General features: G+C 37.1%; 1 protein-coding gene across 2 annotated transcripts in view; it reads right to left on the bottom strand.

The window, feature by feature from the left end:
- oca2 (oculocutaneous albinism II) overlaps nucleotides 1–18,570 on the bottom strand; it is a 51,433-nt gene that overhangs the window by 21,799 nt on the left and 11,064 nt on the right. For both annotated transcript variants that reach the window (XM_024279238.2, XM_024279237.2), the window contains exons 4-16: nucleotides 17,701–17,892; nucleotides 17,542–17,599; nucleotides 17,075–17,147; nucleotides 16,813–16,970; nucleotides 16,645–16,727; nucleotides 15,380–15,533; nucleotides 12,785–12,856; nucleotides 12,276–12,341; nucleotides 11,171–11,227; nucleotides 10,392–10,516; nucleotides 8,693–8,831; nucleotides 2,965–3,097; nucleotides 572–719 (exon numbers count right to left, since the gene is read on the bottom strand). In XM_024279238.2, the coding sequence (XP_024135006.1) occupies nucleotides 572–719; nucleotides 2,965–3,097; nucleotides 8,693–8,831; nucleotides 10,392–10,516; nucleotides 11,171–11,227; nucleotides 12,276–12,341; nucleotides 12,785–12,856; nucleotides 15,380–15,533; nucleotides 16,645–16,727; nucleotides 16,813–16,970; nucleotides 17,075–17,147; nucleotides 17,542–17,599; nucleotides 17,701–17,892 (1,458 nt within the window). The remainder of the gene's footprint in view (nucleotides 1–571; nucleotides 720–2,964; nucleotides 3,098–8,692; nucleotides 8,832–10,391; nucleotides 10,517–11,170; nucleotides 11,228–12,275; nucleotides 12,342–12,784; nucleotides 12,857–15,379; nucleotides 15,534–16,644; nucleotides 16,728–16,812; nucleotides 16,971–17,074; nucleotides 17,148–17,541; nucleotides 17,600–17,700; nucleotides 17,893–18,570) is intronic.

Raw genomic sequence — 18,570 nt, 5'->3', positions numbered from 1 at the left:
CACGGAAAATTCAGCGATTTTGAGGATAAAAATGAAATTATTAGGATCAAACGTATGAATTGCATTTAGGTTAGTGGACACATTTATTTTATTATTAGTAAAGGCAAAATATCTCCTCCTGACAGCAGGGTAGGCACTGCTTCACTTGCCTCTCCTGACTGCAACTACCTGCTTGAAGCATATTTGAATAAGAAGCTAAAATTTCCCAAACCAATCCCAAACCACCTATAATTATTGCCACCTGCCCAAAGCAATTTTTACCCACAAAGTCGGAATCAAAACTGATCAATTTGGTGGAAAACTATCCAATCTGGGAAAAACTAAATTCTTTTCTCGTTAAGTTTTTGTTGACTGGAATATTCCATTGCTGCAGAGGGACGGGGGACAACAAAACACTTTCACATGATCAATTTTACACCATTTCAGTGATTAGGGGAGTGTTTTTTGGGACAGAGTTTGATAATAATGGGTGTAAAATTCATTTTAGACCAGGGGTGTGAAAATCCTGGCTTTATGGGCTGTTTTTCCAGAAAAACCACTTCTACGATGCACATCAAAAAACAGGAATAACCTTTGAAACGTCTTCATCATTTTCCGAAGCAGGTTTTCCAGAGTGAGCACTTTTTGCATCAAAAGACATTTGACAGCCGTTTCCTCTCGGCTGGCGGGATTAATGCGCTGGGCCGTCTGCCTCCAAACCAGGATCTCGTGTTTGAGTTCTGCAGAGACAGACACAACAACCGGACCCGGTTATCGATGTGAAACTTGGACCACACCGACGAAGACCATCAGCAAAATGAAGCACACTGGGAGAGAGAGAACGCAGCACGGCTGAGGCTAATTCAGATCTCATCCTGGTGGCAGTCGATATGCTTTGTGCGGGCTCAGGTGATAGGCACATTGACAAGCTCAGAAACAGCCAATGATGAAACAGATACAGCCTAAGGGTGCTGGATCCTTATGGAGTTATCAGAGAGAGTCATCTTTTTATGGAAGGTTGCTAAGAAACCTTAATAGGATCTAACAAGAAGAGCAGAAAACATAACTGAGAGCAAATTACCAAGAAAGGCAGGGGGTTTGAGCTTATTTAGCTGCATGCTAAACACTGCAGGGCCAGATTTACAGATGGACTGTCAGGCCTGGACTGAACAGCCGCCTCTGGCATCAGCACAGGCTTCCTCCAGTCTCCTTGGACTTCCAGTAAAGCTCCAGTTTATGAAATGGGAGCCCTGGGGGCAAGTTATAAGAGGAGGCTGAACCAGAAAACAAAAACAATGGCTCTGATTTATAGGTGGTGTAGTGATGCTAAGGTTAGCATGATGGCCCAACAGCAAAGAAATCCTGTGTGATCCCTAGTGAGGTTTACTGTGGCCTCCTTCCACAACACAGTAACATGGTGTAAGTGCGCATCTCTTTCTTGTAATGTTGTGAAAAAGAAATTAAAAAAAGAAACAGGAGGTGATCATCATAAATGGCTTAGAAAAACTGCAGATTCAGAGGAAGAGGGAGGTGACATCTTCCCTGCTGATGAGCCCAAACCAACAGCTGAACATCAAGGGGGGTTTCAGAGTCCAGTAACCAGTTATAACAAGACTTCACCAAATTATAAAAAAGTAAAAGGTGTCATCATGTGCAAAGAGAAACTGTCTGATCTCAGCTGTTTTTCCTTCACAAATGTATTTAGCAAAATTTGTAAAAAGCCATTTACAGCAACTGATTAACTCTCGCATGAATTATGATGAATTAGGATATTTTATCTGTGTTTTTATTCATATTTAGGGATACAGAATAAGGTTTTTTTTTAAAAAACAAAAATTTAAATATTTAACCCTTTAACACATAAGGCATCGCCAGAAACGCTTAAACACTAAATCTTTAACACACTGTCATTTTTTGATTGTTCACATAATTCCAAAATTACGTTGATCATGTAAACAATTAAAAAAATAAAGAACATAAACACTGGAGCCCCGGTGTTAAAGGGTTAAATTCTATTAATATATATTCATCTGTCCACCAAACATCAATGTAATTTTATGGTAATTTGTAGCTATAACTGTAAATAATTTGAAATATGATTTTATGTTGTAATGGTGCTTCTTCTATCTCTAAAGGTTGATTAATCTAAAACACAGTTAAAGAAAAACTCTCTGAATTGAGAATAGTGTAACAAAAGTCAACATCAATCATAATATGAAAAGTGTGTTTTTTTATTATGATTTTGCCATTTTTAGCTAAAATAAAAAAAACTATGACATAGTTTGTGTAGGAGTTTATCAGAAATTTACATGTGAGTTATTGTCAAAACTGTTGTCACGGAGTAAGTCTTCACTCATTTCCCATGATCCCTTTGTTTGCCTTTTCTCCCCCACTAGCTTACAGCCCCTAAAAACCTAATTTAATATCACTGGTGCAACCAAAATGGTGAGAAATACTGGAGCTTTCCAGACGTACAGTTTTGATCCAGATTCCAGTTCAGATGAGGAAAACAAAGACGTTCATGGACCTATTTGTCTGCAAGTGGATACATCAGAACGGAGCAGAGCAAGGAGCTTGTGGCTTACCAATTGTAGCTTCAACGTCACAGCTACAGGCTTTTTCCAACAACATTTTAATGTCCTCTACTGATTCACAGCTATTTGAATAAAGAAATACTCCGAAAGACAATTTTAAGCTTAATATATATTATAAATGTACTCCGTCGTCAGAAAAATGCCACAAGAACATGTTCAAAACACAATTTTCATTGCCATAGGTCTTCAAATGAAATGAGAAGGCAAATATTAATTATTCATTTTAGATTTTAATGATGCTGTAAATTCCTCTGTCATCATTATTTTTAGTTCATGCAATATATTTATTTATGTAAATAATTGCTTAGTTTAAGCAAATTAGTGAAAACAGGATAAATGAAGTTTCTTTCTCCTTTTGTGGTTTTAGCAAGTGTATGGAGGCGGGTCTTACCAACTATTTCAATGGATTCTTTGTTGTAAAGTTTTTTGTTCCAGTAGAGCATCCGCAGGAAAGGGAAGGAGGTCAAAAGAACGAGGCAAATCCCGAGGAACATGTAGCCCGTAAAGCTGGCAAAGTCAATCCCCTGCGAAACACAAAATACATTTACATTCAAAAAAGCAAAAGTATAGTAAGTGATATCCAAATAGAATCTTTCCACTGCTGAAAAATTGAAATGTGGCTTTTTGGAGGAGTATTTATAAAGGATGTGAGCTCAAAATATCAACAAAACAATTGTTTATCGTAGAAAATAAAGTTTGAGCCAAAAATAAAGATGCATCCTAAGGACAGAACTACACACCCAAAAAGGAATGTTTGATTCTAAAGTTTCCATGCAGGAATATATGTACTTTTGGAGACGGTTTTCTTGGAGGTAAATATTTAGGGCAAATTTGTGAAAGACATTTCTGGCAAAAATAATCCAAAAAAGCTTAAGAATGACATAATCATGCAAATAACATCTTTAAATGAGAACATGAATCATGAAAGCATCATTTGTCATGAAGAACACAAAAATTCAGGAAAAAAACTGCATGGTTCACAGTGCCCCCTAGAGGATTTTACTTCACCAGGGAAACTGATGGCGAAGAATCTATGTCCACAAATGTCTTTAAACATTTAAAAGGAGGCTTTTGATTTAGGCACAAGTCCCCTTTGAGTCCCGCAGATGATTTCATGAACATGTCATCTGATTGCCTCACTCTAAGAGCGTAACCCTTTCATGCCTCCGTGGAGAGTTCTGTGAGCAGGAGGCGTGAGGAAACACTCAGTACAAGCCCTCCAGTTTTGAATTCACCTGTTATTTTTAAGCAAAATGCTGCTAAATGTTAAATGTTACTCCGTATTTCACAGAGATTTCAACAACTCGGGTGGGCAGGTCTGCAACCTGAGACTCTGGAGCAACATGTGGCTCTTTTACCCCTCCGCAGTGGCTCCTTGGCTTTAAAAAATATTATAAAAAATAAGTAAATAGGAAATCAATTAGCTGACCGAAGTACATTCTAATATGTGCTGCACAATAGCACCTAGCTGTTGTCAGAATGATAGAAAATGCCATGTTAGACTCAGTTTACTTGTGTTCTTTATCCACTTTTGATTCTTATTTGACACAGGATGCTTTATTTTGAAAGAAACGTGTATGTGCTGCTGTTTAATTTAATTGTAAGGAACATTTTATTAAGGAATAGTTTTAAGGCAACACAAACATAAATAAAGTGTATTTTCTAAATGGTTAAGTGGGATTGGGTCTGAATTATAAAGGTTTTATTTATGTAAAAACAAGGAAGGTCAACTGCAAAGGGGCTGAAATTCTCCTAAATAAATTTAAAAAAAGAAAAAAATGCTTAATAGCTGTGTCATTTTGTCCTGGTCTGGATTCCAGCTAAATTGACACAATTCAGCACACATGAAAACAAAACCAGCAGACTAAAAATTCATGCATCCATGCACAAGCTGGGTTTTTCAGAAGCCAGTCATGACTGAGCGATCATGCAGCCGCTTTGTTCCTGATGTTCTTTCACCTGGGAAAAGGGATTGCTTCCCCCCTCGTCTCTCCACACGCTCTCACAAACACCCCCGCGTCAAACAGAAAGAAAATAAAAGGACTGGCCGTGCACGGTTGTAATGGGAGCTGCTGAACACCAGAGCAGACCACATACTGCTGCACCCACCGAGGCTAAAATGTCACACACCGAACAGATGCCGCATCCTGCAGCTGGGAAAATGTCATGTCTTGTCAAGATGTGACTCCAGCGGGAGTAAAGAGTGCAGGTTATGACAACATAACTGCAAGTCACATAAATAGGTGAGTTGATTAAATAAGAAAAATAATCAATTTTTATTATTTTTTATAGATTGTTCAAAATAAAATCTATTCTGAGAAGATTTGAACCAATTTTTATTTTTAATTCAATGGCTTTTTAAGTAAATGCTGTGAAAAACAGCACAGGTTAAAACACTAAGTGTTTTTTTATATATATTATGTGTTGCAGAAAAATTTCACATTGTCCTGAAATATGATTTTATGGATTACTGTGAGATTTAGAGAAGATGTTGATTATTCCCAACAACCATCATCTCAAAACAGCTCACAAGAAAAAAAATAAGCTAAGAAAGTTTCTATGTTCACATGTATGACAAAACAAAACAAAATAAGCCCCAAAAAACTTCCTGTTAACCAAGATGGTAAACAAACACCTGTTGTTTATAACAAATTAAAAATAGGACGTGATGAAGTCAAAGACTACAAATATTTTCCATTTCACCTCAAAGCTTTGGAGAATCCATTAAGAAAATAATCAGAACATCTTGAAAAAGCTTCTGTCACATACACTCCTTGGCCACTTTATTACACACACCTGTCCAACAAATTTCTAATAAGCCAATCACATGGCAGCAACTCAATGCATGTAGACATAAGGTGTGTTTGAGATCACTTGCGCCTCGCCTGCATCGTCGGCGAGACCAGGCGGCTGCAGGAGGGGGCGGAGAAAGGCGCCTGAGATGAAGGTGAACGGTGAAACTGTATGAGAACAAGGAGTTGGGGGTTGTGCTTAACATTCGGTTGAATTTAATATGCCACTACCCCTTAGTATGATCTGTGCTGTTATGTCTTTTATATTATTATTTACATCTGTCAGAGTAAAACAGATTGAAAAAAACAGCTGGATGAATTTCATGAGCACTGTCCCAAATAAATAAATAAAATAGAAATTAGAGTTAATTTTTAAAGGCAACAATAACACATATAACCACAGATTATTTGAAATCTTGTTTATATTTTTATCAGGGATTCACTACCTTCCAGAAAGAATTACAAAATACACAGATTTCCTTCATTTAGCACCAGTTATTCCTGATCAGCGTCACGTTGAACTACAAGAAATAACAGGACACCGTTTCCCACAATGCATTGTTTTAAAAACTGGAATAATCTCAGACTGGTTTCTTGAACATAACAATGAGTTCACTGGACTCTAATGACCTCCACAGTCACTGGATCCCAATAGATCATCTTTGGGATGTGGTGGAACAGGAGATTGACATCGTGGATGTTCAGCCAACAAATCTGCAGCAAATGTGTGATGCTGTCATGTCAATATGGACCAAACTCTCTAAGGAATGTTTCCAGTACCTTGTTGAATCTATACCACCAAGGATAGTTCATTTAGGGGATTACTGTTTTTAAAATGTCACAAGTTGAGTTTTGATTTGTAAAATTGCTATAAAAAAAAATCAATGCACTTCTAATTTCTCTGAATAAAAATTCTGTTCACACATTCAGTTGCATATAAGTCGGGTTATTGTTTTGATGAAAGTTTCTGATTCATTTTACCTGCAGGTAAATTTCAGTACAAATGTTTTTTAATTTTTGGACTGTAGATTTTATAATTACTAGTTATCGGTGAAAATCGGTCTTTATTTTACATCTAGTGCAATAAATGTTTTAAAAAGTACTTGAATAGACATCTAAAAATCTCCAAAGAATAAACGGCTACAAGTAGATGTGTAGTAGACTTCTATGTAGATGTCTTTCAGAACATGATTGGTAGACATCTGAAAGAGTTATAAATAGAGTTAGTCTGAAATGTCCAGTAGACATCTGCAGTATCTGCATATTAGTTATCTAACAGATGGGTCAGCTCTTCCTCTCAATAAAACTCAACTTCATTTAGAAGCTGTCCTCATCGCTCAGTCTAATTACATCTCAATTGTTTCTGATCCAGTCAGCAGCCTTTTCTCTCCCTAAAATGTCACTGTGGCTTAAATCTCTTCATCTTCCAATGTGTGTGGCTTAAACTCTCTACCCATATTCCTCGAGAGCCAAAACTGTGATTTCAAACCAAATGTTTGACTTCTGAAATCCAAAAGGAGCCCACAGTCATAGATCTTCTCTGAAAATGATTTTGACTTTGTTTATTTTTGCAAAAATCTCTAATCTTCAAAGTAACTTTTAAATAGAGGAAATGACCACAGATGACAGGGAGTGACCAAACAAGTCAAAAACAATAAAAATATATAAAAAACAATGCATCATTATTATTATTATTACTGATTACTACATGATCCTGTGATGAAGTTACAGTAAAACATTCTAAACTCAGAGTGGACAGAAACTGTAGCTAAAAACAAGAGTGGTCATATTTCCGCTTTTCTGACATTTTAATTTCTGTGATTTATTAAGGAAGCAGCATAAATATAAATTGCTTTCACTGCCACTACATCTTCATTTATCACCTTCACATCAAATGTAAATAAAAGTCATGACGGGGAAGCTGAGCTTTCTGAGGCAGGGAACCAAATCTGGACAAAAAACTGGTATTTTTAGCTGTTCTGGGCCATTTCTTTGTGTTTTAACATATATCTGTCTTCAGTATAAAGAAATAAAAACAAACATAAGAGTACAACTTGATAACTACTGGAACCACAACCAAAAATGTTGAATATATATGGAGATAAATACTATTCAGATCAAACATTTAGTGAGCGTACATGGTCATGGAGGACTAGAGAAGAAATGTGTGCAACAGGTTCTCTTATTTTACTTTCAAGGAAAAAACATTTTTTATTCAATAAAAACAAAAAGCGAGACTTATTTCTTGAAATGTGGTGTCCCTCAGGGTTCCACTTTGGGAACACTCATTTTTATTTAAGAGATTCCCTTTCAGGAGCTGTTGGTCAGAAACATATCTAACTTTTCAGAATGAGCCCAGATCAACAGTCATATTTGTCCATTTGAGAATCTAATCCTGGTGCTAAATGTTTTACTTAAAAGTCCCACTCTGATTATCTTTTGATTTATTGTAAAATCGTTCCTAGCGGATTTTTTTTGTTATGAATGTGTTGTTTTTAGCCAAAATAAATTTAAAAGAAAAAACTGTTTTATTTTCTAGAGAACCTTTGCAGTAGCTCGTTAGAAGTTCACCTCTGGATTGTGAGAAAGAACACTGGCATGAAAATGCGATAATAGTCTTAATCTACTTTATATATGTCCTCAATCAAATATTTTATAAGAAACAGAAGTATCCTTTTTTAATCATTTCATGAAACCCATCACTGCTCAGAGTTCAGCTTGGTGTGTTTCCATTTTTTTATCATTAATAACATAATTTCTGCAGTTTGAAAGCTGTTGCTTTGTCTCTGCATTTCCATTTGATTCATTTTTATTAGATTAAGTGTTAAACCACTTGTTAAATGATTAAATATTCTTCTTCTCTCATCCTGATCACATCCTGTTGGAAATTCAGTTGCTCTTTCTTTCGTATATGTCCAGTCAAATATGTAGGCTAGCTGTTAGATTCATAGCTGTACTTTTTTTCTACAATTATGTACTTTTCCCCCACTTTTTGTGTGTCTTATTTGTGTATTTGAGCTTATTTTTACACGTTTGAAGTTTCCGTTCTCTCGCCTTCATTTTCCTGCATTTAGGTCCTCCTCAAACTCCAAATGTTACTTTCTGTTTATCCAGAAAAGTGCTGCACATTGCTGAGAAAGCTTTTTCCACTCACCTGAGCATGTATTTGCATATTTGACACATAGAAAACATTCTGAGTGCAAATGTTGCACAAAGAGAAAGCCTGATGGTAGCAGGGCTGCAGCGTTCAGAGGAGAGAACCCTGTCAGCGCTGAGCTAATAGACCGTGTGAGAGCACGCTGAAGTGGGGAGACGTAAAGTGCTTACTTCTCTGCGCAGGCCCTGGTTTGAAACTATAATCACGTTGGGTGGATCTCCGACAGCTGTGGCGGCCCCTCCAATGTTGGTGAAGATTACTTCTGCAATCAGGACATGTCTGGGGTCTAGATTAAGCACCTCGCACAACCTGCAGAATCAGATACAGAAAGAATAGTGTTTGATTAGATTGCTGTAGGTTAGAAACATGAATAAAAACAAGGATGTTTGCGGATGAAGGTATTAGTACTTTAACGTCACAACCGTGCACAACATCGACACTGTAAGTGAAAAGAGGGCATGGATTTGGCTGAAACCTGTGTTTCTGTGGGTCTGTAATCATAGTTTTATTAAATGTCATGTCTGCATTTAGTATTATGGATGGAAATTTGATTTTATGACCAGGAAATAGGGACACAAAAAGAAAACTAATGAGAGCTGGCTCAAGCTTTGCTGATTCAGAGCACAACAATTTCACAACAAGCCCTTAAAATAGTTCAAATGTACTTTTAAGTAAAGGAAAGTTGGCATGTTCTAATGCAAATAAGACAAGATACTTTAAATGGATTTGTAAGGAGTTCAGGTAGAAGATGAGGTGATAGTTCAGTGTATCCTGTGATACAAATAATAAACAATGGTTTTGAATGTTCTCTATGGTCAAATATTAGGGAGTTCAAATCTATACTGAGGACTCAAAACTAGATCATTTCCTTCAGTATGGTGGCCCTGAATGTGCAAATCCCTCAACGCAATAAAAAATTAATAATCACATCTAAATAAGCAAAACAAATAATAATTACCCATTTAACACCAAAGCTCCAGTGTTTATGTTATTTTATTTACAGGGTTTAAAAAGGGTTAAAAAATGTAAACATTTAGAAACCAAAACAATGAAATGTAATAGCCAGAAATGAAAAATTATATGTTGAAAAATGAAACCCAATAAGAAACCAGAAAGGTCGGTATTTGGCGCGTCAATGATTGGATGATGCGTCTTCAATGTCTGCATGCTAATAAAAGCTTTATGATTAAGTACGGAGCATATCCAGTATCACTACATGCCAAATAACTTTTGGTTGAAATGACAGACAAACGTCATCATCCAATCAGCAAAATCCTGTAGTACCTTTGTTTTTTTTACGTAAATAAGACAAAGACATTTGTGGAAAACGAAATTAATTTCCAAAAATCAAAATGAAATGTGCAAAAAAATTAAACACAAAAAGTCCACAATAGTACAGGGTCAGATCAGGACTTAAATCGCCTCGTGGTTCTGGAGCGTAGCAACAACTAAAGCTTAAATGTGCGAAGACTCATGGGTCTTTAAAGGGTACCAAACCCTAAATCAACTTTTTTTGGCTGTTGACCTCTACAAATGGGGATTTAAAAGTGCTGTCTGTTGGTCATTGCCAATTTTTTTGACAAATTAAAATAAACTTGCTAAATTCTTGAAAATATTTTCAAAAAACATCTGTGTTCTGTCCCCTACTGGTTGAAACGAGGTATTACATTTGAATTTTGTGATCGGTCAAATCATTTAAGTCTCACATCATGGTCTGCAGCTCCAGTATTGATAACAGTCCTGTTCCGCAAGCCCCGCCCCTCTGACTGGATTTTCACATTTCGGCTATGGGTGGAGTCAGCCTCCAACTTCCCTGTTTGGTTACCCTTTAACTTCTTAGTTTGTTTTCCGGCCTCTCCTTCATGGTACCTTATTGTGACAGGAGTGAAGAGCATCATGGTGGTCACATTGTCCAGAAATGCCGACAGAATGGCTGCGATCAGACAGAGGATGATGATCATCGGCCACACTCTTCCTCGAGATAACTGGTAAGCCTGATGAGTCAAAGACAAAACAAGGAGTTTAGGTTAGTTCTAATATTATGGATCTTTGAATGTAAATAATAGGAATCAAATGATGGACTTGACACAAACTCTCACATAGAGTATGTTTTTACTTCATAATTCAGTCTCATGGAACTGCAGGGGATAAGCATTTTCAGAGGGGCTGCAAAGCTCCTCTCAGTAAAGAGATTTCAATTTGAGGCGCCTGACCCGGTCCAAGTCCTGTTTAAAATTCATGAGCCCGCATGGCGCTCCTTTCTTCACGTCTGTTTGTAACTGAAATCACCATCAGCAGATGCAATGGAACAAAACAAGAAGCTGCTGTTGTTGTGGAGCCAGAAACCATTCAGCTTTTCTCTAATTTGATGCTTCAATTCCCTTTATGAGATTTAGATTTTTTTAAATCCATCAATAGTTATAATAAATGCTTAAAAACTGTATAAACTGACTTTTGCATTTCCATCAAAAGTGATGCTGCTGCAGTAAAAAGAAAAAAAGAAAAATCTTTCATTTAGTCATATAAGTGTATCTTCACAAGCAAATGACTTCTACTTTGCATTATTTAAAAAATATTCATTGAAATGCTTACATTTGTAAAATATAGACTTACATTAGTTTTTAGTTGTTCTGTATTTGTTTGCTCACCTTCACGGCACAGTAATCAAAGAAGCCGGTTTCTGAAAAAATGGCCACCAGCACCATCTGTGAGAGACGTTTTCATAATTAAAGATCAAGTCATAACATGAGACTATGTTTCACGAAACACAAAGTCTGTCATCTGCCTGAAGAACTCGATTTTTCAGTAAAACTTTGGGAATCATGAAAATTCATGCATGTTCAACTGGACAGATCGACATCTTTGTTTTTGAATCTTCAATATCTGATCAATACCTTAAAATATTCCCATTCCCTTGAAATGTTATTCCTTTCATTAAGCTTATAATTGTTCCAGATTAAACTCGGAATGGTTTTAGTTTTCACTGGAACTTCTTTATTTACATCCTTTTTTCCAACCATAATGACATGTTGGTTTCCATGGAGCCCAGATATTTCCCCAGTCTCTGCTTGAAATCATTGACTGTATATGAGAACTGGACTGAGTAGCTACTCCCCCCTCGCTTTCCAAACAGGAAGTAGATGCTGGCTCAAGGAGGTCAAAATCGCATAGGCGTCAATTGAGAAATAAACAGCTTTTACTCAGTCATTATATTTGTCAGAATAACCATTCTTGATCTAATACCTTTTATACCATTCTTGCTAACCCTCGGTTTTTTGGCTCCTTGTGCGATTGAGTTTGACATCCCTGTCCTACAAGCTCAATCCTCTTTAGAGAGAGTAGTTGCCACAGAAACGATGACTAATGCTGCATTCACAGCGGACGCGATTCAAGCTTTAAATTTGTGTCTGCCACCTCTCTTATGACATGCGTCAAATTTACACCTCAACGCCTTGAAGTCTCTGCCGCAGGGCAATCGCCAAAGTTTTTCTGGACTTCATTCGTTGTCACATCATGGATAACATAGATGAGGTTGAGCGAGTAGCTTGGGTTTAAATGTTTTGAAGAGCTCTACAGAGGCGTTTTCTTTGGGTGACGTCACACTCACTCAGTCCAGTTCTCATATACAGTCGATGGGACAGACAACAAAGACACAGAATGAGCTGGAGGTGGAATAATGTCCTGATATATTTTATGAACTCCCTCTTGTGGTTTGCAGTTGATCAAAGAACTGAACATGTTCGATCCACTCACCATGCCAAACAGGAGAGCCAGTGTCTCGTAGTCGATCCACTCCACCACCGTAACCAAACTGGGCCGCTGTGACAAACACTCACTTTCAATATTACCGATATGTTGTTTTAAATTGGTGTCAATATATTCAATTTGATCACAGTCATTAGTAGTAAAAGTTAATGGATCAGCAAATTATTCCTGGCACCAATAAAATCAGGGATTAGAAAAAAATGCAGTGTTTTTAACCCCAAACATAAACAGACAACAGTTTGAGTTTGTGTTATTTAGAACATCTCTTTCACAAAGATTCAAAAAATTAACAGCTTAAAAACCTACAAGTGATCCTTTATGCACATGTAGCTTTTTTTAGAGCCCAAAATCCAATGACTTACAAGTTCTTGCTAAAGATGAACAAAATGAGTGTTGACTAGTTGTTTCCTTTCCTGACCGTCCAAATCAAAATCAAGCCAAGCTTTTAATCTATTGCTGTTATTGGTCAACAGATGGTAAAAAAATGGTGGACTTACATTACCAATGACAGCCAAAGCAGCTAAGGCAGCTAACGATCCCAGCATTGCAGCCAGGGTGCGATGAACAATCTGGGAAACAAAAAAACAGAACCTGTAAAATCTCATGATTACGAATGAAGAGGTAGGTGGGTCATTGAAAACATTAATGTAAACAATTGTCCTCGATTATAGTTCTGTGGGTAAACATGGAGTCTTCAGAGTAATGTTGGAGACTGTCGTGTGGCTCAAGTCACCAGAATCTTAACCTTTATGACCACCTAAAAATGCTAAACTTCATCAGAAACACATCTTTGATAACATCTGCATAAGGTGGTCTAATCAAGAAGACAGAGGCAGAAGGAGGAAGGCAGTGTGCACAAGAGGAACATGCAAAGTGCACACAGGAAGAAGCCGCTGAGATTAGAACCCAAGCCTTCATGCTGCATGTTCTAACCACTTCACCGCCACACAACCGTCACTAAATCTATCAAAATGCTTCACATCTGACCTAAGCATGTCTCTTTCCAGTTTTACTCTTCAAGTTAGAAATGAGCAGCTCCAATCCACAAAGATCTCTTGTTTCAGATACCTTTGATTCCCTGGATCAGGTGAGAGAGCTTGGAGAAGGTCCAGCTCTATGGACCCGATGTGTTCATACGTTGTTACAGATCTGATAACTAGATAGGTCTAAAGATAAGGATCAGACACATGTACCTGTCTTTGTCTCTTCCCAACCAGGGGGACTAAACTGTTAGATCATTCCTGTTGGATGTTCCAGAAGCTGGTGAGAGGTTTGCTTGTAGGTCAGCTGTCTCATGAAGGTTCTATATTGAACTATGAAGCTTCTGCATCAGACAGTTATACTGCACACCCCATAAATAAAGATGCATTCCCTCACATTACAATTTTTCCAAGCAACCAAATGATTTCCATTTGTTATGTTGATCCTGAGTAAAGTATAGAAGCAGTCCTGGTGCAGAAACTTAAGGGACTGACCCTTTTTTAATCATCTTAATGACAGATAAAATAATACAATGCATGCTTTTTAAAGATGTTTCATTTGTATTAAAACTTATCAAACTTATGAAACTGATTAAATGAAACTCTTTTTGTCACTTCTCATCAGCTGTTTCCATATCGAAGCAGTCATTGTCTTTAGTTCTATCTTTCTGAGTTACATCAAATTAAACCGAGTCCCATTATTCAAGAGGAATAATATAAAATCTTTTTTTGACAATCAGATCGTTTTCTTTGTTTGACAGAATCTTTATGAGGGAGAAATAAAGAAGAGAACAAAAGGATGTATTTCTCCTCTATTGTCCTTTGTCAGAAAGGACAGAATAGAAATTACATTTTAATTTAAAACGTTATGAGTGTTTTATCTAAAATCCTGTTCTAAAACAATCACCTCTGGTTTCTAATCACTGTCATCTCCATTGAGTGTAATCGAATCAATGTTTAAAATATGAAGTCAGTTCTCTCATTAAGAAACTTTTATGTTCTTTGGAGCAAAAACAGATGTTCAGAATCCGCTGGAGTTATGTTGGCGTTGAAAAGTTGTATGACAAAAAGTAAACACTGACAGTTTAATAACAAAATTAAATCTGTATTTCCCCAAATTTGCTGTGGATTTTCGGATCTTAGTCCAGCTTTCGTCTGCACAGCCATGTTCATGTCATGTCTGTTCATCTCATCTGAATAAAAGCTGCACACAGATTTTTCCCGCCTGTGGAAATAACTGCCTCTCTGGCAAATAAGAAAATGCTCTTTTTGTGTCAGTAAAGCCACAAATATCCCTTTACTTTAACTTTTCCTTTCTTGCATAAAAAGGTTTCATAATTTTTCTAGGAATGTTCTATTTTATTACTCCTGCTGTCAATCACTTGTGCTTCAAACAAAGCGTGAAACGTTCCTCCTCTTTCATCAGTTTTCACTAAATCTGCTGATTTGTTGGAGGAAAGTGTTCCTTTCAGAACAGAGATTTGACAGACAGATCAAGAGACCCGCTTTCAAGGAAACCATTAAAAATCACACATTAGAAAAAAAAGTTTGATGTCAGTCCTTTTAGAAAGTAAATGACTGCAAAATTCTGCTTATCATCTCATTCGAAGTGATTTCATCAGCTGAGCCTCTGTCATCATCTGGTAATCTGCTTAGGAGGGGTCTGACACATGAATGATCTGATGGAGGTAACCGAATAATGATGGGCCTGTCAGCTCAGCCCAGTCTGCATATGTTCTGGTGTGCTGTCAGAAAACCACGTTTCATCTTTCTGCTGACCTTGTGGAAAAAGGTTGTTGAGAAAAGATTGTTAGAGGACGCTATAAAGGGACGACAGTGCAGACTCACTGATGCTGGGACGTGGTGTTGCAGACGGACTTTGTATGAAATATCAGCTGCTCTGTGTCCCCCTGTTTCTCTCCTCAATTTATTTGCAAAAATTGCAAAAAAAAAATGCTTTAAAAACTCGAGGCTGGGATTGTGATGCTCCTCTTACTTGTATTTTAGAAACAGTAGCAGCCCTGTTATTATATCAATGAAGAAATGATCCACGTTTGGATTAGGGAAGTTACAAAAAACTGTTTGATCAGATGCTTATCGAAAATCATTTACCTCAAAGATGATGAGAATGTAGACGCCAGACAGGATGATCCCTGCAATGGCCACCTGCGTTTCCATGGTGACCCACAGCGATTGATGGGTCATGGACAATGGCACCACTTCGGTGTCCTGCAGGAAGGCCTGCACTGTGATGGTGATGGGGTCGCTGTGTGGGACACCACATTTAACCTCACCTTATTGGAAAACAGGCAGCGTCTTGTTAAAAAAAGCTCTGATATTGCAGAATTATGGGAAAAAAGTTATCCGTACCAATTTAAAGTTTGGAATATTTTCAGGAATTTGGTGTAAACGGGACTGCATTATTTTTTTATCAATTGCTTTTTCATACTTAGTTATATTTATATTTTATACGTGGCCAGCAGGGGGCCACGTTGATCAATCCTGTTCTATTTGAAAAACAATTTTAGACAAAAAAAAGAAAAAACATAAACATTACAGTTAACATAACTATTAATGTATATATGAACTATGATATAGATACAATGTGAATATCTGTATAAAATAATTAAATAAACAAATGAATTATTTTCCCAGAGATTATGTAATCAATGGCTACATTTTTTTTAATTTTGATAGAAGAGGATTTTCATACCATAAACATTAACCTTAAAACTTCTGTTGTTTCTCTTTTCCTATTTTATGAGTTTGACTGAGCTTGAATAATCTGATTCTGCTCTGAACTGCATCATGTTTAATCTGTGTGCCTTTTAAAACCTGCTGCACCTGGTCCACAAACATGATGGACAAAGCCACAATTTGATAGATGCAAAGCTTACATGAGCACACAGCAAAATGCTAAACCTCAACAAGCCCTCTATTAAAAAAAATAATAAGTTAACATCTGAAACCCTTTTTTAGAAATATATATATATATTTGGGGTTAAATGATAAATGATTTCAGCTCAAAAAGTGAAGGTACATTGTAAATGCATAATGTGTTTATAATTGTAAATGTATAATAATGTTTATAATTTTAATTTAAGTAAAAATGTCCAACAGTTTTTTTGGTTCAAACAGGAAGATTTGATCCTCATTTTAAGAATGAAAGCTCTTATTTCACTTTAAAAAATGTGTTAAAGAACTGGTTTAAAAATTGATTTTTATGTGCTAAAATTATTGTTTCTTTCAGGGTTTTGAGACCCGAAATAGCGATTTTTAAATACAATTTCTTAAGTAGCAGTATTGGCCTTTTTTGTTTGCTTTACTTAGTTTTGTTGTGTTGTTGTGTTGTGCTTCTTCAAAGACCATGGAGGTACCTGCTGAGCATCTCAAAGGTTTTAGTCACCACCCTCTGGTCACTCCGTTCAGCATGTAGAGGAACAGTCCAGTTATAGATCACCTGTTCACAGACATCAGAGGATTCAGCTTCTTAGGGATAATATTACCATATTCTGTAGGGGTTTTTATTTCACAGAGATTCTCACCTGCTGAGTTCTCCTCCTCCGTTGTCCCGGCTCCTCGGTCTGCTCCACCTGGATCAAGATGTACTCCTGGGTGCTGAGGTCTATCATCCCTACGGCAAAGGGCCCTGCTACCTGCAGCTTCAGCAAAGCGTTATCCCGAAAGTCTGTCACATTCATCGCTGAGACAAGAGGGAGTCAAGGAAAAAATACGAATGTGATGGATTTAAAGGACAGCCATAAACCTTCATCCATTAAAATCAAGTGTTTCACGGTAGGAGGATACAGAAGCTGTCTGATGGTGAGACTGCCAACATCCTCCAGGGGTTGTCTCGATCTGGATACATGCTGAAGAACAGCTGAGAGCAGAGGAAAAACATCTGTGAAGTTTTCTGATCTGTCATGGAATTTTAGTGTGTTTATTATCATAACTTAAGGTCGAGTTTGCATAAATGTGAGTACTTCAGAATATTCTCTGGAAATAGGAAACTCTAATGATATAGTATATTGTATGATTTGCTAAAAAAATTTTAACATGTCCCAACTTGATTGGATATTAAGAACACCAGATATGTCCATTTCAGAATTAGACTGCTGTGAAAGTTTTATGCTTGAAAGGAAATAAGAATCTTCTTAAAATATAAAACTTTCCTGCAATCAAAGATGAAATGTATAGTTTTCCCAGCATGCACTTGAATGAGGTCTGTGCTACATTACTTCTGTCTAACAAATAAAAAGGACAAATCTACTCACACTGCAGAGGACGACAATAGCAAACATGGTTGCAACTTTGGAGACTCTGAGGCAGCATCTGCACAGATGAAAGAAAAGGAAGAAAAGAGGCAAATGAAGCAGGACTTTCACATCCAGCATTGATCAAAGACGGCGGAACAAAAATCCACAAAGTCCCACTTGACACTGCTGGTGAGCCTGAAGCCGAGACTGAGGTTCTCCAGAGCTTCGCTCTTGTCCGAGGAGTTGGAGCGGGTCAGGCTGGCCACCTCGCTGCCCAGCCGAAACCGCCTCTCGATGTCCAGCGAGCTGCTGTCCCACGGTTCGTCCACTCCAACAAAGCTGGGTTCGTGCACCGTCATGTAGGTGATGCTGGAAGAAGAAGAGCAAGCTCAGGTCAGAGACGGAGGAGACTATTAAATCTGAACCTTTTCTTAAAGTATAGAGCAGTGAAGACCTGATGCATCCATATATTAACTCACTCTATAATGCTTCATTTAAAATACATATTTGTTTTTGAATTAGTTTTTTGGTTGTTTCTAATCAGAGTCTACAGTATTTGCTCATTCGCCTTCCTGTCTCTTTGAAACTGGATTGGTGATCAATCTTTTGTAGATCTTGTTGCTTATTTTGGTTCTGATACGGTTTAGGAGTTCAGAAAATACAGCTAAGATGATTTTCTTTAAGTTAGTGTGGAGGAAAACAAACAAAAGTCATACCTTCATCTGCTTTGGTCTGGTTTGACTTCATTCTAAAGTAGAGCAAACTATTTGGATCTTTTATACATGATGCCTCTTTGACTGAAACAAGCTTTGAGCAGAAAGAAAAAAGCACATGACTCATCAAGCATTTAGACCCGTTACCACATTTACCAACAAGACATTCTACATGTTGATTTGGTTATTTTTACATTCAAGCTTTGGAGGGTTTTTTTCTATAAAATGAAATACATTTACACTTTTAGTGGGTGAGTTATTTTTCTTCAAATTGGTTTACCTACAATCAGACTGACTCTGAACCAGATCAGAACTGACCTGTAAGTGAACAGAC

The sequence above is a fragment of the Oryzias melastigma genome, linkage group LG9 (assembly GCF_002922805.2).
Source record: "Oryzias melastigma strain HK-1 linkage group LG9, ASM292280v2, whole genome shotgun sequence".
Taxonomy (NCBI): domain Eukaryota; kingdom Metazoa; phylum Chordata; class Actinopteri; order Beloniformes; family Adrianichthyidae; genus Oryzias; species Oryzias melastigma.
Note: the sequence above shows the minus strand (reverse complement) of the source record. Positions and strands in the feature narration are given on the sequence as shown.